This window comes from Protopterus annectens, chromosome 6.part0, assembly GCF_019279795.1.
Source record: "Protopterus annectens isolate FY-2018-M chromosome 6.part0, PAN1.0, whole genome shotgun sequence".
Lineage (NCBI taxonomy): Eukaryota > Metazoa > Chordata > Ceratodontiformes > Protopteridae > Protopterus > Protopterus annectens.
The window spans coordinates 1,027,962,246-1,027,985,215 of NC_056737.1; the positions used below are offsets into that span (position 1 = coordinate 1,027,962,246).

Consider the following 22,970-nt stretch of genomic DNA (forward strand, 5'->3'; position numbering starts at 1 on the left):
TGGGACTGATTTTGTATTTAAATAGCCATCCTGATTTGCTGCTCTGTAGTCAGTTGTATTCGGTTAACAGGTTTACTGGTTGGCTTGTACTTGTACATGCCAGTATCCTTGTTTAGTGTGTTGAAATACATTTTTTCAGCTACCTACTGAAAACAATTACTGCTGGGACTGTGTTTTTGTAGACGTTACTCACATTAAGCACTGTGCTGCAGTCAGCCATGTTTTGTAATGTCTCTTATCATTACCTGACTGTTCTGCGGTCAACACTTGCACAGTAATTAAACAGGTCTGCCTTTACTGTTTATAATATTCCATGAATACATAACCCACTATTGTCAGGGACGTCTAAGCACCATATATTTATGATGAACATATTGTTATTTGTTTTTGAACTGTTTTTGCACCATGTTTAGAACTTTTTAAGGAATGTCCTACTATATTAACTTTGTGTCTGCCACAAACTGATAGTAAGAATTTACTGTATAGTGATCCTTATCTGCTGATAGTCTCTGTACAATTGCCTACCTAACCCCCCCAACAAGAGCAAAATCTTGTATTCATTCTGCAAAAAAATGATGTTTCTTGTGTAAGATGCATATTCTCTCTCTAACCCAGTATTCTCTCTCCCTCTTCATAGACTGAACTGCATGCTTTTTCTACCACCCCAGCAACGCCCTTAGTGACCAAGGACTTGCTGAAAAATATCCCTTTTTAATTTCTCCAAATCTTTTGGGTTTCTAATACCATGACAAGAATGGACCCCATTCCTAAGTCAAATTATGATTAAAGTTCATGAAATTAGTATTGTTTCACAGTTTGAGGTCAGCCAAAAGTGCTCTTCGCAGCACCCACAATGTGCCCAGTAATGACTCCTTTTGCAGTTTGTATGGAGTTATGTGTATTGGTAGCATATCTGAATATGATTGTAGATGCTTTTTATAAGACCCATTGCTCCTACTACTATTGGAACTATACGGTTATCCTTCTTCCACATGGCTCTTGTTTCTGCTTGAAAATCCTTTTATTTTATGACTTTGTGTCTCTCTCTGTGCAGGACACTGTAGTCACTGGGTGTGGCAATTTCAATGATCAATGCTACTTTTGTCTTCTTTTCTCGGACCACTATACCCAGTTTTTTAGCATCTATTTTTTGAACTGTTGGTAATGGGTGATCCCATGTGATATAAAATTCATCATTTTCTATGATGCTTTGTGGCTCATGTTTCCAGTGTTTTTCAGCCATTTCAATACCATAATGTTTGCACAATCTCCAATGTAACAGTCTCGCCACATTATTATGCCTTTCAGTATACAGTCTTTCTGCCATTAGTATATCACAACCAGCAATGAGGTGTGTGACTGTTTCCAATTCAGTTTAAAAAAACCTACATTTGTCTGTTTCTTCCACATGTTCAATGGACTTTGTAAACGTAAGCATGTAAGCATGTACGTAGCCCACTATCTTGAGCCGCCAATATTAACCTTTCATCTCCTCATTTGAATTCACCTCTCCTTAACCATTCCTGTGTTTGTTCCTGATCAACATGAGGTTCTTCCAGAAATTTTCTATACTTGCAACTGTATTTATGCATTTTCCATATTTGTTGCCTTCTCATCTGGTCCTTAACCTTATAGTCTTTCTTTTGTTTTAGCACATTCAGTTGCTGCCTGATTTTTATCTACTTCTGTTTTAATTTCCATTCCTGCTTGACACTGCTATGTTTCTGCTAGGTTAAGCAGAGAAGTCATCTTAGATTTATTCTCCTCAAGTTTCAAAACTTTCACTATGTTTAGGCCTTGTGAGGTCAGCAGATATGTGTGGAGTCCCATGACTGCAGATCTATACATGTAATCAATTTCAAGAGGCCCATCTCTCCTTTGGAGCAGGGAATATATAATCTTGGTATGCATTGATTTTTATAGATCATTTGGTTAGCATGAAGCAAACAACTTGTTTTAAAATCTAATTTATCCAACACATTTTGGGGCCAGTCAATCACTCCAAAACTGTAAGTTAGGACAGGAAGAGCAAATTGGTTTATATCTTGGATCTTGTTCCTAGATGTTAATGCTGTTTTCAGGATTAATTTGTCTTCTAAAGTATTCCTTACTAAGTTTTATTCGCATTTGTTCATGTTTTATTGTTGATCCTTCATCAATTCCCAGATATTTATACGCTTCTTCTTGCTCAAGTTCTTTTATATCACATTCTTGTCCCAAACTGATGTTTTCCTGGTGTTGCAGTTTTCCTGCTTTAAAGGTTGCTTTTGCATATTTATCAAGATCAAATGACATTCTAATATCATCTGAAAAAGTTTTGACAACCTGCAGCTGTGTTTTCAGTTCCTCAACTGATTAGCTATACAGTTTTATGTCATCGAGAAAGAAGATGAGAAGTCTTTAGACTTTTTTGTTTTCTAGGAGCCAAATTATAGCAATGACCTAAGCAAGCTTAATGGGTTAAGGGCAAGGCAGAATAGCAATGGTGACAGAGAGTCACTCTGGTTTGAATTTTTATCCCTGGGATAGTAATTTGTCCTTTATCACTGTTTAATTGCAAAGTGGTCTGCCATTGTTTCATGGTGACTGTAATATAGTCGATCAGTGTAGGGTGTATCTTATACATTTTTAAGCACGCTTTTATCCATGAATGTGGGATACTATCAAATGCTTTTTTGTAGTCAATCCATGCCATAGTTAGATTCTCCCCTTTTTATAGCTCTCCACTATGAGTTTATTTAACAACAAATGATCTTTTGTTCCATATGATTTTCTTTTATTACCCTTTTGTTCTACTGCCATAACTGAGTTTTCTTCTAAATGACTATAAACTCTGTCGGCATCAGTTTTCATGTAGAGTTTAAAGGTTATCGGAAGGCAAGTTATTGGTCTAAGAACAGGAGAACATAAAAGTACTGGAATGCAACTTTAACTAGGTTAATGATAAGCAGAACATGACTCTAGCTGCAAACCTGGAATATTTAACAGCTATAAAAGAACCGAAGCACCAGTCATGGTACAAAACAAACAATACTCTCTCTTACTTCTTCAATTCTACCACAGTCTTGCACCAGACTATGCAGAAATGTAAGAGTAACACTGTTTATGGAAAAAAGTGCAGTAGCAAATCTTCTCACAACTTCCTACAACAATCTTCCCACAAATGACAATGAAGCTACATGACTGAGGTCCCATAACAAACTAAAAAAAATGCAAACCAATAACTTTTTGGGCTAAAACATGGAAAAAAGTAGAAAAGTACAAAAAAAGTATCATCATACAGGTTACTATAACAACAGCTTAAAATATTTAAGCAGAATAGAAATAAAAGCTGTTTTTCTTTCCTTTTTGATAAAAAGCTTGTTTCTCATACCTCAGGGCTTTCCACACCTCTACAAGTCATGAATAAAAAACCCAGGGTGGGCATAGCTCTGTGCTGAATATAGCGGATTTATTAGAGACGGATCACATTAAATAAAGCTGATATTGGAGCTCTAGTCCTACGACACTGAGATACAGATCCTTGAACATCTGTGCTGGATTACTACCTTCATTACCACAGTAGGGCACTAATGTTCTTATCACTTGAAATACATCTTTCTCATGTGCCGTGTGTTTGCAGACATACCCTACACATTTTGTTCATCACTTAAAATACGTACTGCTACTTCAGTAAATACCACACTGATTATTTATAGCAGGGTGGGACCAATAAAATCCTGTGTGGTTCTTTTGTAAATGAACACGCATGAGTTGAGACTAGAATATGAATCAGGGAACATGTCTGTTTGATGTCTACCATTCCCATAATGATAGAACAGTATGGTGTGCAGTCTTTAAATAAACCCAATTATGAGAAGCAACTGAATAACAAAACATATAATTATATAACCGATACACAAAACAATCAAGAATGTAAAGGACATATCATGGAATGACTTGACAACCTCAAGATCACAATTTAATAGAAGTATCTTAATCACTTTAAAAATATTATACTATGAAAAAATACATTTCTTTTTATATATGCAGATATATTCCCATGCAAACACACATGCACATACATACACCCATACAGATATTCAGTTTACCTCTTTTGGAAGTTTTTATTTTCTATACAAATGATGTCACTTTTCATAATAAGCAAGAAATTAAATATATCTAGGAAAAAATCATATTACCTTTGGTCCAGAAAAGGAGGTTTTAACTATGTCAGTTAGTTCATTTGTCATAAATGATCCCTCTGCATTCAAAAAACGGATGCCTTGTGGTTCAAAAATGTGAGCCTCAATCTAAAAGGTGGGGTAAACAAATAGACAAGCTTAGAAATCATTTTCCATATTTAAATTGACTGAACAAAATATGAGGCAAGACCTCATTTGCTGGTTTTAGCTGAAAGAGAATGCTTAAACAGGTAACATGCACTCAATAATTGTTCAGTCAAAAGTACACAACTAAAAACAAAGCAGCACTCAATATGTGCTGCAAATACACACACACACACACACACACACACAGATATGTGTGTATGTGTGTGTGTGTGTGTGTGTATATATATATATATATATATATATATATATATATATATATATATATATATAGATAGATAGATAGATTGATTTAGTACATTCATTTAGAGACCTTTAGAACAAAAAGTAAATGGGATACAGTGATGAGAAATGTCTATTTATTCATCACCTTTGCATACAGGGTGAAGAGTTGCAAAGAACAACTCAAACAGAGAGACTGCATGAATCTCTAGGATTTCATTTTCTATGCAGCAGCTGGAAATGCCACAGATGTACCTCACAAAGAGGATTACTGGCCTCAAACAAATGCCCTATACTGACCGCCTCAAAAAACTCCAGCTTTACTACGTAGCATCTCACCTACTCCAAGGTGATCTCTGCCTAACGTATAAAGCTATGTCAAACCTAGAGCTGTTGGACATGCTACACCTAAAGAAATCCCAATCACTCTGAGCTACACGCTCTAGGGACCTAAACCTTGTCAACACAATAAATATGACACGCTGGAGGGATAGATTCCTGTCCCAGAGTCTTCCTATACTCTGGAACAAGCTACCCATCTATGTCAAGCAAAGTTCTTCATTAGCACTCTTCAAGAAAAATCTTGATTAGTGGATGGGAAATAGGAAATACACCCCAGGGATCACTTCAGTGTCTCTGCTGAACAGTGGCTCAGGAAAATAACTTTCTTGGGTGGTGTAAGCTATGGAACCTTGCTGGCTAGGCTTACGTAGGCCCTTGGGTCGATAGCCTAGTACCTACCTATGAACCTATGAACTTATGTCTGACACAGTGAATCTTCACAAGACGAACATAAGAACCTATGAACATTCACATTTTGACTGGTTTGACCTATTGATGAAATTCATATTCTGAACAAGAAAAATAAAGCACTCAGACCATGTAACCAATAACTTCACAGAAAAAAATGGTCTGGGCAGACTGGAACAGGCTATAAATAGTTAACTATTTATAGCCTGTTCCAGTGTGCCCAGACCATTTTTTCTCTAAAATTCATATTCTGGTTTAGCACAATGTCAGACTGAAATCAAACCTACATAAAGTATAGTACAAGCTCTGACCAATAGAGCTGACATATATTAGTAAAAATAAATATGTGAAAAGTGTGCGTATACCTGTACACACATATAAACACATTTTAAGACATTCTGCCTTATTGCTTGTTATCAGGCAGGATAAAACGGAACACCATGCATTAAATATTTATTTTTATGTCCTTTAAAAAAAATCAGTAGTCTGTCCCAGTCGTTGGCCCCACAGCAATAAATACAGTCCTAAGTAACAGTTTTCATGTTTTTCCTGACAGCACAATGACAATGCAGCATGTCTCCACTTAATGGCCACTGGACTGGGAAACTAGATTGGGACAATGGACTGGGACAACCACTCCTTCCCATGTCATTTCTGCTTTGACTCACCAGCCTGTGCCAGAACAGTTTCCATGCAGGACTTCCCCACACCAAGGTAATCTCATAGTTTCTTCCTGCTGTTTCAGCATCCGCCCATTCAGTTGGCTTGGCTGAAGTGATAGTACTGTGTGACAAGGGTTTCTAGTCCCATGGTTTATATTTTAGTCCAGAGTCTGAGTAATGTGGCTGAATATGACCCACTATGGTTTGTGAAGGATACTCCTGGGCCTTTCTTTAGAAGGCACTTTAATGGCAGGAAGTAGCCAATAAAATGAATAATATATGCATCTAATCAATCTCCTGAAAACTAACATCATGATATTTGGCATCCCAGGAAAACTCACTAAATCCCCAAATCTAATTATTACTGATAGAAGCGACAATGTAATACCACTACACACACCTCTCAACCATACTGAATTCCTCAGAATTTCCCAGTTTTAAGGCTAAAATAATAGGGTGCCATGAATTTCCGAGTGGATCCCTGAAATCACGATTTTATTTATTTATTTACTGGGTGGCCATAGTACTTAGCTATCACATTAAATCATCAACTGGCTTGAGCACTCAACCACTGAATGAAATAGCAAAGTAGTTTGCAGTTAGAAAGTTTAATTTAAAACAAATAATAAGGAGGATTTCTTTAAAGAATGATCCCCAGACCCTCAGCTGTTTTGCAAATTAATGCCATGCATACAGTCAGCTTATTCACCACACCAGGCAGGCACACACCTCTAAATCTGTATGTCATCAATGTCATAAAAGTATTTGAGCCATATCTGGTGCTAACCTCTAGCCTTCTTGGATGTGAATGCTACCGTTAATGTAGTACCGCCAGAACAGACAGACTGATTATTGTTAAAAACAGAAGGTGGCAGGAAAGAATGATTTTAATTTTCAGTAAGGACACTCTGTCACTCTCTTCTAATGGTAATGGACGTGACATATATGCACCGATCTGTGCAAGTCTCTTGAGTCACTCCCTCTTTAAAAATATATATGTCAAAGAGGCAGCCACTACCTACAGCTGCAGTGAGGTGAGCAAGAGCTATCAGGTAAGAAATGTCAACATTATGTGATCTCTGGACTGGTGCATAGTAGCATTTCAATAACAAGCTCAATCAGACACCATATATTACAGGTATTGTGTATTGGGGGCCAGGCATTTCCTCCTACTGATGGCCTTTTGCCTAGTCATTATTTTTTTGTGTGATGCATCCACATCTAGTTGCCAATGCTGTCTGGTTCCATCCCTGTCTCCAGACTCCAGTGAGGTCTCCCTTCTATAGTCTCTCAAGTTACTGTACATGTCTGGTTTTGGGTTTTCAGGAGACTGTACTTGCATTGGTATGTTAACTGTCATTTGCAATACATATGTTGGGCATAAAGAAACGTGCTTACTGTACAATTCATTTTTAGTTGATTTTGTGGATTCTTTTATTTAGATCTGAACTAGATTCCCCTCAGACACACACACACACACACACACACACACACACACACACACACACACACACACACACACAGACGCACACAGTGCTAAGGCTTACAAACCTCTCATGCATATGCCAAAAAAAATGAGTGCTAAAGCAACTTTTCTTCCTGAATAACTTTCAATGTCTTCTTTTATTTTATACTAGTCCCCTACTACCCCTCAGCAACCAATGCTAATTTCCTTCTCGAACTAATATGGTGTTTTAGTTGCACTATTATTCATTGGTTTGTGTATTTTAGAAGAAGGCAGCAATGGCGTTCTGTTGTTTTAATGTGAAAAAGGGTTGCTCATTATACTAAGCCTTAAAAGTAAATGATAAAGTCACAGCAGCTTTAAACGGCATCTGTACTTGCAATTTACTCTCCATTAGGTATGGAATTTAAAGACGGGAATATGAAGAATTGAAGTGTTGCTTTGACTTGCCTGATTTAGTGGAGCTGTTTAAATGCAAGAGCATACCTTACCTCTCAACTGTCCCTGATTTTGACACAAATTGTAGCTCTGTTCCTCTTAATACCTCCTAAAACTGGTGAGTTTTAGATACATGGCAGTGAGCTACACTTTATAAATAATGAAAATAATTAGAGTTATACATTTATTTTCCTTCAGAAAATGTACATTAATTCACATTATCTTATTCTGCTCACATCTCAAGTTAACAGTTCTAATATTACAAAAAAGTGTCCCTGATTATTTCTGGATATGTTCTTGATATTGTTGAGATTATATTTTGTCCCTATTTAGTTGAGAGCTATGGTGCATACTGTACTGAGATTTAGGTTTTTATGGTTTGTCTGTAGTGATATATGTGATTCAATTAACTTTACTATATTTGGCAGGAGAGCTGCTGAAACATCCTATTATGGGCATAAGAGACAAAAGCTGGACCTAAGCTTAGAAACCTCTGGTGGATGTGCGAGTGGTTATATTTTGTGTTTAGTATTTTGTCTGTTCAATTTGAGTTTGAATGTTGGTATCCCACAATTCCACTGGAGTGGGAGGGGTTACATAATTATGTATGTATATTGTATGTTAATCAGTATACCGATTTATGGCCAGTTGTACCTACTTTTCATGGGCTTTTGTCCACATGTTTGATGATTCCAGGTGGAGAAGTGTGCCAGTAGTAACAGGACAAAAGTACAAAAGGAGCACCTTGGATGCTGTTCTTTCATTGGTCAAACAAGCTGGCAGGATTTATTAGCGAAACAATCTACCAGCTGAAGTTATGGTATACAATCTCACCCCTACAGCTGGTAATGCCTTAGCTAAAAATGTGCTTATACCTAAAATCGAATCTGGGCTTCCTTTTTTATCCTTGCATTCCAGATTAATTTTACTTACAGGACCACAATCTCATTACTCCCAACTTCTACAGTGCTGTAACTAGCAACCTGTAAATGACAGAGACACATTTCTACTTCACTGTCAAATGTACTAGCTGTTAAAAATGAGACAGTGCCCACCACTGAAAACAGAATAATAGATCAAGTAGCCTAACTACATATTTAGAGATAGCCAAGAAGATAACATTATACTTATTAGACATTGTTTTAAAAACCTCCACAGAAGAAAGAACTTTCTCTAGGCTAGGCCCAGCTGCTTAGAATTAGCTAGCTGCAAAAGACAACTAGTATCACAACCAAAAGAAAATTGTATTTTCCATTCTGACCTGGTGCTCATCATTTGTCTATTAAGAAGTGCCAGGTCCAGAAACTTTGACAAACTGTAGCAAACTGCTTGCTACTTTTGTAGCAAGCAGCTTGCAGCAAGTCACACCACACAAGAAGTGCTGAAGCAAGCACTTAAGTCCTGATTGCAAAAACCTTATTTCCATAGCATCATTTAAATGAATGCACTATCAACCAGTTAATATCTGCCAATCAAGACCCTAACAGCTTCTGCCAAGCAAAGTGCCCTGGCCTAGGTTAGTTATGCTTCTGATACTGTGTATATTCTTTACTCTGTGTATTATCTTCTGTTTGTGTCTTGCACTGTGGCCATTGGGTCATGGCTGGAAAGACTCTGCTGACCAGTCCATTTATCCACTTATCAAACTGAAATAAGTAAATAAAGTCTCCATCCCAGATGATGGGAAATCCAGCACTGGTCCTCATTCCTGTCCCTCCCTGGCTGGTTTCCCTTATGTCTGTCACAACAAAACACCCCTTCTGAATATCACTACCATTAGTAATAAGTCCTATGTAAAGGAAAAAAAAAACGCATACCATAGCTAAACTTTGGCATGGTCACATGCTGCCCAAATGAAAACAGAAGCTGGGTGCATGATCCTGATGCAAACGGAACTGAAAATAAAGCTGTAAATATCCAAATGTTTTCTGCATTAAATGGAATATATTTGGATTACAAATGGTCTTCTTTAAGAAAGGCAATACTCTTTGAATTACCAAGTCTGTTTTAAGGAATGCAGTCCTAGTATTCTTTCAGTCTCTTTGTTTCATTTTAGTGAACCATAATCTGCACGAATGTCATTTTGATAGATAAAATATTTTGTAGATGAATTTTTCTTAGCTTTAAAGCATATTTTTGATGAAACAAGCCTTTTGGCTCCAGTCTGGGCTGGAAGCATTGAGGACTCTCAACAATACTTTGGAGTACACAAGACATAAGTACTTGGTATAAGTGTTTAGCTTATGCATTGATCAGAAAACTTGGTCGGTACAAGAGACATTCAGTTACAAGCAGGCAGTGAGACAGAGAATATTATGACATGATGACTTCAGGTTCTAAAGAGTTAAATCAAACTATCTTCACAGAAAGTGGATGAGAGTTTGGAAGGGAGGGAGGCTGAATACAGTCCAGCAAAGGAATGGCACATTGACAAATGTGTGAGCTTCTCCAAGCACCACTATCAGGGAGAAAGTGTCTTCATACCAAGGAGTAGCAACCTCAGAACTGATTGTATTACATGAGATTGAGCTAAAGACACATCTTCCAGCAGGAAGGTCAACCTTGCCTGCGCAAAAACCTGATTTTCCAATAGTGCAGAGAAAGCTGATTGCTAATTTTGCAGGGCAGTATATTCAGCTGCTTTCCTTTCTGCACTGCAGGTGTGGTGAAGTTTTCCACTAAAGCATAATTTTCCCTGTCACTAGATAACTTGAAATGCCCATATAGCTGATCCACCTGATTAACTTCCTAAACTGTAATTGAGCTTACCACATCGTTACTGGTTGAACCCCAATATACATTGAGCATACCACACCATTACTGGTTGAACCCCAGTATACATTGAGCATACCACACCATTACTGATTGAACCCCGGTATACATTGAGCATACCACACCTTTACTGGTTGAACCCCGGTATACATTGAGCATACCACACCTTTACTGGCTGAACCCTGGTATGCATTGAGCATACCACACCATTACTGGTTGAACCCCGGTATATATTGAGCATACAACACCATTAATGGTTGAACCCCAGTATACATTGAGCATACCACACCATTACAGGTTGATCCCTGGTATACACTGAGTGTACCACACCATTACTGGTTGAACCCCAGCATACATTGAGCATAACACACCATTACTGGTTGAATCCTGATATAAATCGAGCATACCACAACATTACTGGTTGAACCCCAGTATACATTGAGCATACCACACCATTACTGGTTGAATCCCGGTATACACTGAGTATATCACACCATTACTGGTTGAACCCCAGTATACACTGAGCATAGCACACCATTATTGGTTGAACCCCAATATACATTGAGTGTAACACACCATTACTTGCTGAACCCCGGTATACATTGAGAATACCACACCATTACTGGTTAAACCCCAGTATACATTGAGCATACCACACCATTACTGGTTGAACCCCGGTATACATTAGGCATACCACACCATTACTGGTTGAACCCCAGTATACATTGAACATACCACACCATTACTGGTTGAACCCCGGTATACACTGAGCATACCACACCATTACTGGTTGAACCCCAGTATACATTAGGCATACCACACCATTACTGGTTGAACCCCAGTATACATTGAGCATACCACACCATTACTGGTTAAACCCTGGTATACATTGAGCATACCACACCATTAGTGGTTGAACCCCGGTATACATTGAGCATACCACATCATCACTGGTTGAACTCTGGTATACATAGAGCATACCACACCATTACTGGTTGAACCCCAGTATACATTGAACATGCCACACCATTACTGGTTGAACCCTGGTATACATTGAGCATACCAAACCATTACTGGTTGAACCTTGGTATACATTGAGCGTACCACACCATTACTGGTTCAGCCCCAGTATGCACTGCGCATATCATACCATTACACGTTCAACCCCAGTATGCATAGTCTAGCTCTCTCTTTCATCTTACTGGTATCTGTTAGCTTTCTTAGCCTTGCTACTCCTACCTTATCTCTACCGCTTCTACTCTTCTTTACTTTATCTCTGTTCTGCTACTTGGTTTGTTAGATATTCTCTGTATATAGTATCACATTTTCTATACTTTTTCATAAATGTAAATTACTGTTATTTATATACTGTACATTGCTTCATTATATTTTGATTAATCCAAGCTGAGCCTGTAATTGGTCATTGTTTGATCATAGGAAGTTACTAGGCTATTGGCACTGAGGCATTTATAAGCCTAGCCAAGAGTTTAGCCCATGCATAGACAAATCAGCACCCAATGCCCCTGTCCAGCAAGGACATGGTGGAATCCCAGGGATGTATTTTCTATTTCCCATCCAGTTATCCAGCCCGCACTTAAAAAGGGGTAAATAGGTACTCTGCTTGACATGGAGAGGGAGTCTATTGCATAGATGGGGTAGTCTCTGGGATACAAATCTGTCCCGCCAACAAGTCCTATTGAAGTCACAGACCAGGTTGAGGCCGTGTGTGCGGGTTACTCGTGTGGAACTTGACTTGCAAATATGCAGCAGTCCCGGACAGAGGTCACATCTGAGGAGTCTGTATGAAACAGACTAGAGGGATAGGGCTTTTAGCCTATCTGTGTATGGTAGATTTCTGAGGCCCTGGATTCTACTGGTGAGGAACCTCTGTGGTCTCTCCAGCTGCTGCATATGTTTTGCGAGATACATGCTGAATGGGGCATTGTACTCAATAATGGGCCTTATAGGGGAAGAATACAGTGATGTTATGACCTCCTTGTCCCTGCATGAGATACCCTTACTTATGAGGTAGGCCATGTAGAAAGCTTTCTGTACAATGGAAGAAACATGGTGGTCAAAAGTCAGATTGCTATCAATCTGGGTGCCCAAATTCCTCATGATTGACTGCGTGCTTAGGACATTTTTATTAATGTGATAATGTGGGGACATCACTCTCCCCAAAGGAGATAATGATGCATTTTTTTTGTATTCAGCTTGAGGCCATGTTTCTGGCACCTGACATTTGTTTACGTGAGATCCTCTTGGAGGATGTCCATGTCACTAGGGGAATTGATGACAGCTCCCAGCTTGCAGTCATCTGCAGACTTGGTCAACCATTGCCCACTGGTTTTGGCCTGCACCTCAGAAAAGTATATCCCAAATAGAAGAGGCCCCAAAACCGAACCCTGGGGCACGCCACTCGATATGGGTCTACTGCTTGAGGTGGCTTCCCCTATTTTGACTAGGTGGGTTCTATCAGTGAGCCAGTTAGCTACCTATCTGCTAACATAAGGTTTGATGCCTAGTTGAGAGAGTTTATCTATTATGCCTGAGTGGGGAATAGTGTCAAAGGCTTTGGCCAGGTCAAGGTAGGGGGTGTGCACCGTCTTCCCCTCGTCCATGGCTTTGGTGACTATCTCAAAAAAGTTGACCAAATTTAACAGACATGACCTCCCCTTGATGAAGCCAAACTGTGTGGGATCAAGTGTTTGGAGGTTGCCAATGTCCTTTTTAATGAAGTCCATGATAAATCATTCCATGACCTTGCAGATCAGGCTAGTTAGGCTGATGGGTCTATAATTTCCCAGATCGGTGGACGCTCCACCTTTGTGTAAAGGGATGACAGTGGCTGTCCTCCACTCAGATGGCTATTGTTATATTGATTATTGTTCTATCGTGATAAACAAATTTAAATAAATAATTTATTTATTTTTGCATTTATCTTTTGTTGATGGGGTTAATCTCACTATAGTAGTAGTCTCTTTCAGGGAGAATACCAACTAAATGAATAAATAAATATATAAATAAAATGCTGAAATAAAATTCTGTTTGTACGAAGAAGATATTAGCTATTTGGGATCCTACTATGTATGATGACAGAAAGACTCCTTAACAGGACTTTAGAAATGCACACAGAAGGGGTTGTACCAACAAGGTAATCTAGTTGATAGTCAAAATGTGGTGAAGACTTTAGATAGCAAGGATATTTATGTTTTACAGGAGAAAGTTACTATGGGAAACTCTTATTAACAGAACCTGCACACTTCTCACTATGAAATTTACACCTTGTGTTTCTATCAGTGAAAGAAATTCTGATAATTGTTTAAGCAAAAAAGTTTATACTGGACTCTCTACATTAGGAAAAAATTAAAAGCCTAAAGAATAATGGAGAGATGAAATATTTTATGGCTTGATTAACATAAAAATCATAAGATCATTGAAAATACAAGGCAACTTAGTCAACAAATCATTGTCAATGCTCACCTTGATTCTATCGGGCCAGTTTCAAGAAAGTCAAAGCCGGTCAGTCTGGAAATCAGTTTACTTTTATTTAACATTTGTTTAGCAGGAAAGTGTGACTTGGAATAAATCAATTTTCAGTGGAGGCCCAGGGAGAAATGCTCCAGACACATGTATTTATAATGTGGGAGGAAACCCACACAAACACAGGGAGGACATGCAGACTCTGCACAGAAGGCACCACAGCCGAAAATCGAACCAGAGAACCTCTTGCTGTGAAGTGACAATATAAACCACTGCACCAATGTGCTGTTTCTGGGCATCAATCAAATAATCCAGATTTAATTTCGAGGATGTCAAGATGTTATTTTGTTTAACTTGAAGGAGACTGGCAAATAAAAATTATTGTCATAAATATTTGTTTAGAGAAGACAGAATTAACTCTAGTTATGTGGATTGTGGCTTTGGCAAAAGTGATTTGTTTACCTAAGTTTAAAACTTCTTTAAAGTTTGGGGGGTTCTGGGCATGCTAACTATGCCAAAAAGAGGCACAGACATTTTGTATGATTTTTGAAGTAGTTTTGGTTGGGGTTGGGAAAAGACAGAAGGATACAGATTAACAGTGATTAGTCCAAGTGACATTGCAAATATGGACAGAGAGGGGGATATTTGGAATGATTGTGTCTACATTAAATGTGTTATGTTCAGTTAACTGAATTGTATGAAGAAAACTTGCAAAAAAGTAATGTGCGGTCTGTGCATGAAAGAACAGCACCCTTACAAAGCATGTTCAGTTTTAGATCATAATTTAATTAAAAAGTAATTTGATATGGAATAAACCAGTGGTCTCCAATCTTTTTTGCTCTCCATACTGGTGTTTTCCATGGAACGGCTATCACTTGCGCACAATAAAGCATAATAAAGTGCGTAATAAATACAACTCACCATAGTGCAGAATCAGTGGGAGCCCTTAGCTTGCTTCCTTGTAATGAGATGGTCCCATTTAGAGATGATGTGAGACAATGGCACCCAAAGTATGTTCCTTATGTCCAGTCTACTCCATAATTTCATTTTGGTTACTGGCACTGCAGAAAACCCTGCTTCACAAAGATAGGATGTTGGAAATGGAAACAGGGTTTTCAGTGCTTTTGTGGCAATCTCAGGATATTCCACCTTGATTTTATTCTAGAACACTGGCAACGTTTACGTTGTCTCAAACATAGTTTTAAGGCCACTGTCATTTGCAGCCTCAAAAAGTTGATCTTCTTCCAGCACTAACAAGGTCAAATCACCTGGTATGCTTACAAATGGGTCGTAGATCCATTCCTTCACAGTTCATGGGTCTTTTGTGGTTGGGAAGTAACACTCAAAGTCTTTTCAATGCAAAGATAGGTCTCTGTGCACCAATTGAGAGAATGAAGGCCCAGGCGCAGTCTCTTCCAAAATCCTTGCAATGTTTGAAACATGAAAAGTATTGCTATATTCACTCGCCATCCCCACAGTTCTGATTTGGCTTTGAATGCAGCCACTTTATCTGCAAACTTGAAGACAGTTGTCATTCTCCCCTGAAGTGACAGATTGAGTTCATTGAGCAGGATGAATATGTCACACAAGTAAGTGAGTTTTGCGATCCATTCTGTGTTACTGAAATGTGCTGCCAGTGCTGACTGCTCTTCTAAAAGAAATCACTGGAGCTGCTCTCATAACACAAACACTCTGGCCAGTCACCTACCTTTAGAAAGCAATCTAACTTCTGTGTATAAGAGAAGACATTTGTGGTCTGCATCCCTGTCCTCACAAAGCTGCTTGAACAGCAGTGAGTTAATGGCATGTACTTTGGTTAATAACTTTAATGAAATGATTCAAAATGCTGTTAGGTTCAGGTGACATTTTTCAGCTAACCAGCATTTCTCTGTGAATGACACAGTGCATAGACTTACATTTAGGCGCAACTTCCTTGACTCTCGTAGTGAAAGCAGAAAGCCATCCAGTCAAGGCAGCAGCTCCATCCATGCACACACCAACACAAAAGGATCAATTCAGTTTTCCTGATATGTAATCATTCAAAGACTTGTATAGTTCGGCAGCTGTGGTGTTGGTTGGCAACGGTAATGCACATAACATACCCTCATGCACATCTTCCTGAAATATTTATCACACAAAAACAAGCAGTATTGCCTTGTTGTCAACATCAGTAGAGTCATCAGCCTGGATTGTGTACCATGTGACTCATTAATCCTGTCTAACAATTGTGCCTTGATGTCCTTTGCTATTTCATCAATTCATCTGGTGATGGTGCTAGCCGAAAGAGGAACCTGTGCTAACTTTTTGACTGCAGCCTCTCCAAAAAGTTCCCGACAAATGTCCTTAGCAGCAGGCAAGATCAAGTCTTCACCAGTAATAAAAGGCTTCTTAGCCTCAGCAGTATGGTTATCAAGTCTTCACTGATAGTAAAAGGCTTCTTAGCCTCAGCTGTAGGGTTATCAAGTCTTCATTGATAGTAAAAGGCTTCTTAGCCTCAGCTTTATGGTTATCAAGTCTTCACCAATAGTAAAAGGCTTCTTAGCCTCAGCAGTATGGTTATCAAGTCTTCACTGATAGTAAAAGGCTTCTTAGCCTCAGCTGTATGGTTATCAAGTCTTCACCAATAGTAAAAGGCTTCTTAGCCTCAGCAGTATGGTTATCAAGTCTTCACTGATAGTAAAAGGTTTCTTACCTCAGCAGTATGGTTAGCAAGTCTTCACCAATAATAAAAGGCTTTTTAGCCTCAGCAGTATGGTTATCAAGTCTTCACCGATAGTAAAAGGCTTCTTAGCCTCACCAGTATTATTATCAAGTCTTCACCAATAGTAAAAGGCTTCTTAGCCTCAGCAGTACGGTTATCAAGTCTTCACTGATAGTAAAAGGCGTCTTAGCCTCAGCTGTAGGGTTATCAAGTCTTCACCAATAGTAAAAGGCTTCTTAGCCTCAGCAGTATATTATCAAGTCTTCACTGATGGTAAAAGGCTTCTTAGCCTCAGCTGTATGGTTATCAAGTCTTCACCAATAGTAAAAGGCTTCTTAGCCTCAGCAGTATGGTTATCAAGTCTTAACTGATAGTAAAAGGCTTCTTACCTCAGCAGTATGGTTAGCAAGTCTTCACTGATAATAAAAGGCTTTTTAGCCTCAGCAGTATGGTTATCAAGTCTTCACCAATAGTAAAAGGCTTCTTAGCCTCAGCAGTATGGTTATCAAGTCTTCACCGATAGTAAAAGGCTTCCTAGGCTCAGCAGTATGGTTATCAAGTCTTCACTGATAGTAAAAGGCTTCTTAGCCTCAGCAGTATGGTTATCAAGTCTTCACCAATAGTAAAAGGCTTCTTGGCCTCAGCGGTATGGTTATCAAGTCTTCAACAATAGTAAAAGGCTTCTCTGTCTCAGCTGTAGGGTTATCAAATCTTCACTGATAGTAAAAGGCTTCTTATCCTCAGCAGCATGGTTATGAAGTCTTCACTGATAGTAAAAGACTTCTTAGCCTCAGCAGTATGGTTATCAAGTCTTCACTGATAGTAAAATGCTTCTTAGCCTCAGCTGTAGGGTTATCAAGTCTTCACCAATAGTAAAAGGCTTCTTAGCCTCAGCAGTATGTTTATCAAGTCTTTACTGATAGTAAAAGGCTTCTTAGCCTCAGCTGTAGCGTTATCAAGTCTTCAATGATAGTAAAAGGCTTCTTAGCCTCAGCAGTATGGTTATCAAATCTTCAACGATAGTAAAAGGCTTTTTAGCCTCAGCAGTATGGTTATCAAGTCTTCACCAATAGTAAACGGCTTCTTATCCTCAGCAGTATGGTTATCAAGTCTTCACCGATAGTAAAAGGCTTCTTAGCCTCAGCAGTATGGTTATCAAATCTTCAACGATAGTAAAAGGCTTTTTAGCCTCAGCAGTATGGTTATTAAGTCTTCACCAATAGTAAACGGCTTCTTATCCTCAGCAGTATGGTTATCAAGTCTTCACCGATAGTAAAAGGCTTCTTATCCTCAGCAGTATGGTTATCAAGTCTTCACCAATAGTAAACGGCTTCTTATCCTCAGCAGTATGGTTATCAAGTCTTCACCGATAGTAAAAGGCTTCTTAGCCTCAGCAGTATGGTTATCAAGTCTTCACTGATAGTAAAAGGCTTCTTAGCCTCAGCAGTATGGTTATCAAGTCTTCACTGATAGTAAAGGCTTCTTAGCCTCAGCAGTATGGTTATCAAGTCTTCACTGATAGTAAAAGGCTTCTTAGCCTCAGCAGTATGGTTATCAAGTCTTTACTGATAGTAAAAGGCTTCTTAGCCTCAGCAGTATGGTTATCAAGTCTTCACCAATAGTAAACGGCTTCTTATCCTCAGCAGTATGGTTATCAAGTCTTCACCGATAGTAAAAGGCTTCTTAGCCTCAGCAGTATGGTTATCAAGTCTTCACCGATAGTAAAAGGCTTCTTAGCCTCAGCAGTATGGTTATCAAATCTTCAACGATAATAAAAGGCTTTTTAGCCTCAGCAGTATGGTTATCACGGCTTCACCAATAGTAAACGGCTTCTTATCCTCAGCAGTATGGTTATCAAGTCTTCACTTATAGTAAAATGCTTCTTAGCCTCAGCTGTAGGGTTATCAAGTCTTCACTGATAGTAAAGGCTTCTTAGCCTCAGCAATATGGTTATCAAGTCTTCACTGATAGTAAAAGGCTTCGTAGCCTCAGCAGTAGGGTTACCCAGTAAGTATGACCCTCTCAGTGCAGACAGATTTGTTGATGTGGTGGCCTTCAGTAATTACTTCTGTCCTTCATGGTCACATTCTTGTTTCTTTCAAAAAGTCCAGTGGCCTGTCTTCTAATGTAGGGTCTTGATCTCTGTGTGGCAAAGCAGTTTCAAAGGCTTCATGGCCTAACTGGATAGGCAGTCGCCACATATTATACAGAGTGGGCTTGGGGCATGTGAATCACCTGTCTTGATAAACCCATAATTTAAGTAAGATTCTTGGTGTTTTCTTTTAAATGCAGCTTTGTTTTTGTTAGAGTCTTCTGCTATCTCATCATCATTGGGTCTTTCTCCTTTTCCAAAGAAGCTCTCCAGAAATGTTTGTTTTTTACTCATTTTAAATAAGGAACACAAACAAGTAAATAGGTAAAACAAGAAACAGCACACTAGTCCAGGAGTAACTGCCATTAAGGTAATTTATTACAAATAATTATAATAAAATATATAATTACATAAAAAAAACATTAAAAATAGGAAGACTTTATATAATATACATTTTTTCCAATTATTTACAAACTATATGTAACTATTCTGAAAGACTATTTGGCAGTTGGTAAGGGCATGGCAGTCACATGGTTTTAAAATTATGTTATACAAGTCTTCTTCTTTTCAATGGTTTTTAACTGATGAAGTTTTCTGTGAAAAAACACAAGCGCTTATCTCAAACCTATTGAATAAATTACCTTAACAGCAATTACTCCCGGACTAGTGTAATATTTCTTGTGTTAGTCTTTTTAACTAGGGTTAACTTGTGTGCTTAATGTACCGGGCACCAAAACTGTGACAGAGACTAGTGCGGGAACGAGGAACAGACAGTGATGGGGAGATGGTCTGGTCATTTTTCAAAATAAAACATGCTGCAGACTCCAACAGTCAACCAAATGGAAATAAAATATAAAGTTTTTTATTCTTTCTGTCTGGCCCAGTACCAAATAATCCACAGCCCGGTACCTGTCTTACAGCCTGGTGGTTGGGGACTGCTGGAATAAACAGCAATGATAGAAAAATAATAAACCATTTACCTAAGAGATACAGGAGAAATTAAAAAGTTGGCGTAAAAATAAAACAAACGGTTAACCTACAGATGGCTGTAAAGGATCTGTGATTAAAGGGATCTAGCAGGTAAAGGATCTGTGATTAAAGGGATCTAGCAGGTTCTGAAAAAAATAGAGAAGAAAAGAAAAAAGGTAGAGAACATCAATAAAGAAAAGTGTTTGTTGATGTACAAACCTTCTGTTCTCAGCACTCAGACTAAACCCTCAGTCAGTGCTCACAGCACCCCATCCAAGTCCCTAAGAAAAGTGTTTGTTGATGTACAAACCTTCTGTTCTCAGCACTCAGACTAAACCCTCAGTCAGTGCTCACAGCACCCCATCCAAGTCCCTAAGAAAAGTGTTTGTTGATGTACAAACCTTCTGTTCTCAGCACTCAGACTAAACCCTCAGTCAGTGCTCACAGCACCCCATCCAAGTCCCTAAGAAAAGTGTTTGTTGATGTACAAACCTTCTGTTCTCAGCACTCAGACTAAACCCTCAGTCAGTGCTCACAGCACCCCATCCAAGTCCCTAAGAAAAGTGTTTGTTGATGTACAAACCTTCTGTTCTCAGCACTCAGACTAAACCCTCAGTCAGTGCTCACAGCACCCCATCCAAGTCCCTAAGAAAAGTGTTTGTTGATGTACAAACCTTCTGTTCTCAGCACTCAGACTAAACCCTCAGTCAGTGCTCACAGCACCCCATCCAAGTCCCTAAGAAAAGTGTTTATTGATGTACAAACCTTCTGTTCTCAGCACTCAGACTAAACCCTCAGTCAGTGCTCACAGCACCCCATCCAAGTCCCTAAGAAAAGTGTTTGTTGATGTACAAACCTTCTGTTCTCAGCACTCAGACTAAACCCTCAGTCAGTGCTCACAGCACCCCATCCAAGTCCCTAAGAAAAGTGTTTGTTGATGTACAAACCTTCTGTTCTCAGCACTCAGACTAAACCCTCAGTCAGTGCTCACAGCACCCCATCCAAGTCCCTAAGAAAAGTGTTTGTTGATGTACAAACCTTCTGTTCTCAGCACTCAGACTAAACCCTCAGTCAGTGCTCACAGCACCCCATCCAAGTCCCTAAGAAAAGTGTTTGTTGATGTACAAACCTTCTGTTCTCAGCACTCAGACTAAACCCTCAGTCAGTGCTCACAGCACCCCATCCAAGTCCCTAAGAAAAGTGTTTGTTGATGTACAAACCTTCTGTTCTCAGCACTCAGACTAAACCCTCAGTCAGTGCTCACAGCACCCCATCCAAGTCCCTAAGAAAAGTGTTTATTGATGTACAAACCTTCTGTTCTCAGCACTCAGACTAAACCCTCAGTCAGTGCTCACAGCACCCCATCCAAGTCCCTAAGAAAAGTGTTTGTTGATGTACAAACCTTCTGTTCTCAGCACTCAGACTAAACCCTCAGTCAGTGCTCACAGCACCCCATCCAAGTCCCTAAGAAAAGTGTTTGTTGATGTACAAACCTTCTGTTCTCAGCACTCAGACTAAACCCTCAGTCAGTGCTCACAGCACCCCATCCAAGTCCCTAAGAAAAGTGTTTGTTGATGTACAAACCTTCTGTTCTCAGCACTCAGACTAAACCCTCAGTCAGTGCTCACAGCACCCCATCCAAGTCCCTAAGAAAAGTGTTTGTTGATGTACAAACCTTCTGTTCTCAGCACTCAGACTAAACCCTCAGTCAGTGCTCACAGCACCCCATCCAAGTCCCTAAGAAAAGTGTTTGTTGATGTACAAACCTTCTGTTCTCAGCACTCAGACTAAACCCTCAGTCAGTGCTCACAGCACCCCATCCAAGTCCCTAAGAAAAGTGTTTATTGATGTACAAACCTTCTGTTCTCAGCACTCAGACTAAACCCTCAGTCAGTGCTCACAGCACCCCATCCAAGTCCCTAAGAAAAGTGTTTGTTGATGTACAAACCTTCTGTTCTCAGCACTCAGACTAAACCCTCAGTCAGTGCTCACAGCACCCCATCCAAGTCCCTAAGAAAAGTGTTTATTGATGTACAAACCTTCTGTTCTCAGCACTCAGACTAAACCCTCAGTCAGTGCTCACAGCACCCCATCCAAGTCCCTAAGAAAAGTGTTTATTGATGTACAAACCTTCTGTTCTCAGCACTCAGACTAAACCCTCAGTCAGTGCTCACAGCACCCCATCCAAGTCCCTAAGAAAAGTGTTTGTTGATGTACAAACCTTCTGTTCTCAGCACTCAGACTAAACCCTCAGTCAGTGCTCACAGCACCCCATCCAAGTCCCTAAGAAAAGTGTTTGTTGATGTACAAACCTTCTGTTCTCAGCACTCAGACTAAACCCTCAGTCAGTGCTCACAGCACCCCATCCAAGTCCCTAAGAAAAGTGTTTGTTGATGTACAAACCTTCTGTTCTCAGCACTCAGACTAAACCCTCAGTCAGTGCTCACAGCACCCCATCCAAGTCCCTAAGAAAAGTGTTTATTGATGTACAAACCTTCTGTTCTCAGCACTCAGACTAAACCCTCAGTCAGTGCTCACAGCACCCCATCCAAGTCCCTAAGAAAAGTGTTTGTTGATGTACAAACCTTCTGTTCTCAGCACTCAGACTAAACCCTCAGTCAGTGCTCACAGCACCCCATCCAAGTCCCTAAGAAAAGTGTTTGTTGATGTACAAACCTTCTGTTCTCAGCACTCAGACTAAACCCTCAGTCAGTGCTCACAGCACCCCATCCAAGTCCCTAAGAAAAGTGTTTATTGATGTACAAACCTTCTGTTCTCAGCACTCAGACTAAACCCTCAGTCAGTGCTCACAGCACCCCATCCAAGTCCCTAAGAAAAGTGTTTGTTGATGTACAAACCTTCTGTTCTCAGCACTCAGACTAAACCCTCAGTCAGTGCTCACAGCACCCCATCCAAGTCCCTAAGAAAAGTGTTTGTTGATGTACAAACCTTCTGTTCTCAGCACTCAGACTAAACCCTCAGTCAGTGCTCACAGCACCCCATCCAAGTCCCTAAGAAAAGTGTTTGTTGATGTACAAACCTTCTGTTCTCAGCACTCAGACTAAACCCTCAGTCAGTGCTCACAGCA

The 22,970-nt window shown here is 39.5% G+C and overlaps 1 protein-coding gene across 1 annotated transcript in view; it reads right to left on the minus strand.

Annotated features, from left to right (window-relative positions):
* Positions 1 to 22,970, minus strand: part of LOC122804652 (inter-alpha-trypsin inhibitor heavy chain H3-like) — a 1,432,534-nt gene that overhangs the window by 905,133 nt on the left and 504,431 nt on the right. The window contains exon 7 of the mRNA XM_044074635.1: positions 4,182 to 4,292. Within this exon, the coding sequence (XP_043930570.1) occupies positions 4,182 to 4,292 (111 nt within the window). The remainder of the gene's footprint in view (positions 1 to 4,181; positions 4,293 to 22,970) is intronic.